Here is a 2,500-nt window from a genome sequence, read left to right as displayed (position 1 = left end):
GTACTATTCTCTCTGTCTCTTCTCCTCCAGCCCTACTCTCTAATACAGATTCATCCTATACTATTCTCTCTCTTCTCCTCCAGCCCTCTCTTAATACTCATCCTGTCTATTCTCTTCTCTTCTCCTCCAGCCCTACTCTCTAATACAGATTCATCCTGTACTATTCTCTCTGTCTCTTCTTCTCCTCCAGCCCTCCAGCCCTACTCTCTAATACAGATTCATCCTGTACTATTCTCTCTGTCTCTTCTCCTCCAGCCCTACTCTCTAATACAGATTCATCCTGTACTATTCTCTCTGTCTCTTCTCCTCCAGCCCTACTCTCTAATACAGATTCATCCTGTACTATTCTCTCTGTCTCTTCTCCTCCAGCCCTACTCTCTAATACAGATTCATCCTGTACTATTCTCTCTGTCTCTTCTCCTCCAGCCCTACTCTCTAATACAGATTCATCCTGTACTATTCTCTCTGTCTCTTCTCCTCCAGCCCTACTCTCTAATACAGATTCATCCTGTACTATTCTCTCTGTCTCTTCTCCTCCAGCCCTACTCTCTAATACAGATTCATCCTGTACTATTCTCTCTGTCTCTTCTCCTCCAGCCCTACTCTCTAATACAGATTCATCCTGTACTATTCTCTCTGTCTCTTCTCCTCCAGCCCTACTCTCTAATACAGATTCATCCTGTACTATTCTCTCTGTCTCTTCTCCAGCCCTACTCTCTAATACAGATTCATCCTATACTATTCTCTCTGTCTCTTCTCCTCCAGCCCTACTCTCTAATACAGATTCATCCTATACTATTCTCTTCTCCTCCAGCCCTACTCTCTTATACAGATTCATCCTATACTATTCTCTCTGTCTCTTCTCCTCCATACAGATTCATCCTATACTATTCTCTGTACTCTCTCTGTCTCTTCTCCTCCAGCCCTACCAGATTCATCCTACTATCTCTGTCTCTCTCCTCCAGCCCTACTACACAGATTCATCCTGTACTATTCTCTCTGTCTCTTCCCTCCAGCCCTACTCTCTAATACAGATTCATCTCCTCTTCTCCTCCAGCCCTACTAAATACTATTCTTCTCTCTAAAGATTCATCCTGTACTATTCTCTGTCTCCTCCAGCCCTACTCTCTAATACAGATTCATCCTATACTATTCTCTCTTCTCCTCCAGCCCTACTCTCTAATACAGATTCATCCTGTACTTCTTCTCTTTCTCCTCCAGCCCTACTCTCTAATACAGATTCATCCTGTACTATTCTCTCTGTCTCTTCTCCTCCATAGAATACAGATTCATCCTATACTATTCTCTTCTCCTCCAGCCCTACTCTCTTATACAGATTCATCCTACACTATTCTCTCTTAAAATCCCCCAGAGTAGAGAAAAAGACACTGTCAACTAAATACCTTCCAAAGTGTGTTACAGACAGAGAGAGACAGAGAGAGAGCCCTCTCTTCTCCTCCAGACAGATTCAGAGAGAGAGAGAGAGAGAGAGAGAGAGAGAGAGAGAGAGAGAGAGAGAGAGAGAGAGAGAGAGAGAGAGAGAGAGAGAGAGAGAGAGAGAGAGAAGAGAGAGAAGAGAGAGAGAGAAAGAGAGAGAGAAAGAAGGAGACAGAGAGAGAGAGAGACAGAGAGAAAGAGGGAGAGAGAGAGACAGAGAGAAAGAGAGAGAGAAAGAAAGAGACAGAGAGAGAGACAGACAGAGAGAAAGAGGGAGAGAGGAGAGACCGAGAGAGAGAGAGAGAGAGAGACAGAGAGACAGAAAGAGAGACAGAGAGAGACAGAGAGACAGAGAGAGAGAGGGAAAGAAAGAGACAGAGAGAAAGAGATTGTGAGAAAAAGTATTTGGTGATTCGTGACTGCAGTGGTGAGTGTATTCGCTGAAACTTTAACTGCGGCAGCAAGAGAGAGAGAGAGAGAGAAGAGAGAGAGGGACAGAGAATGAGACAAAGAGAGAGAGAGAGAGAGACAAAGAGAGAGACAGAGAGAGAGAGAGAGAGAGAGAGAGAGAGAGAGAGAGAGAGAGAGAGAGAGAGAGAGAGAGAGAGAGAGAGAGAGAGAGACAGAGAGAGAGAGAGAGAGAGAGAGAGAGAGAGAGAGAGAGTGAGTGAGAGACAAAGAGAGAGACAGAGAGAGAGAGAAAGAGAGAGAGAGAGGGAGGTAGAGATAGTGTGACTGACCCAGTTTCCCAAACAGCTCAACTCCCAGTGCTGCGTAGATGAAGAACAGCAACATGAAGAGCAGACCCAGATTCCCCACCTAGAGAGACCGACAGGATGTTAGATATTACACACATGGTCAGGTACAGTACACACACACACACACACACGTGCGTACGTTACCTGTGGCAAGGCCTGCATGACCGTGTCCAGAAGAGCTCTCATCCCTGTAGCCATCTTCAACAGCTTCAACACTGAGGAGAGAGACAACACAACACTATAGCCAGTGTGTCTACCTCTAGTGATCCTCAGGGCTGTGTCTACCTCTAGTGATCCTCAGGGCT

At 45.4% G+C, this 2,500-nt stretch overlaps 1 protein-coding gene across 1 annotated transcript in view; it reads right to left on the bottom strand.

Moving 5' to 3' along the window:
• LOC127922264 (voltage-dependent T-type calcium channel subunit alpha-1H-like) overlaps nt 1–2,454 on the bottom strand; it is a gene marked incomplete at its 5' end in the record, with an annotated part of 14,020 nt that extends 11,566 nt beyond the window's left edge. Inside the window, 2 exons of the mRNA XM_052505914.1 lie at nt 2,178–2,256; nt 2,340–2,454. Of these exons, the coding sequence (XP_052361874.1) occupies nt 2,178–2,256; nt 2,340–2,454 (194 nt within the window). The remainder of the gene's footprint in view (nt 1–2,177; nt 2,257–2,339) is intronic.
• Between the last annotated feature and the right edge of the window lie 46 nt (nt 2,455–2,500).

Source organism: Oncorhynchus keta, unplaced genomic scaffold, assembly GCF_023373465.1.
Source record: "Oncorhynchus keta strain PuntledgeMale-10-30-2019 unplaced genomic scaffold, Oket_V2 Un_contig_2504_pilon_pilon, whole genome shotgun sequence".
Lineage (NCBI taxonomy): Eukaryota > Metazoa > Chordata > Actinopteri > Salmoniformes > Salmonidae > Oncorhynchus > Oncorhynchus keta.
Note: the sequence above shows the minus strand (reverse complement) of the source record. Positions and strands in the feature narration are given on the sequence as shown.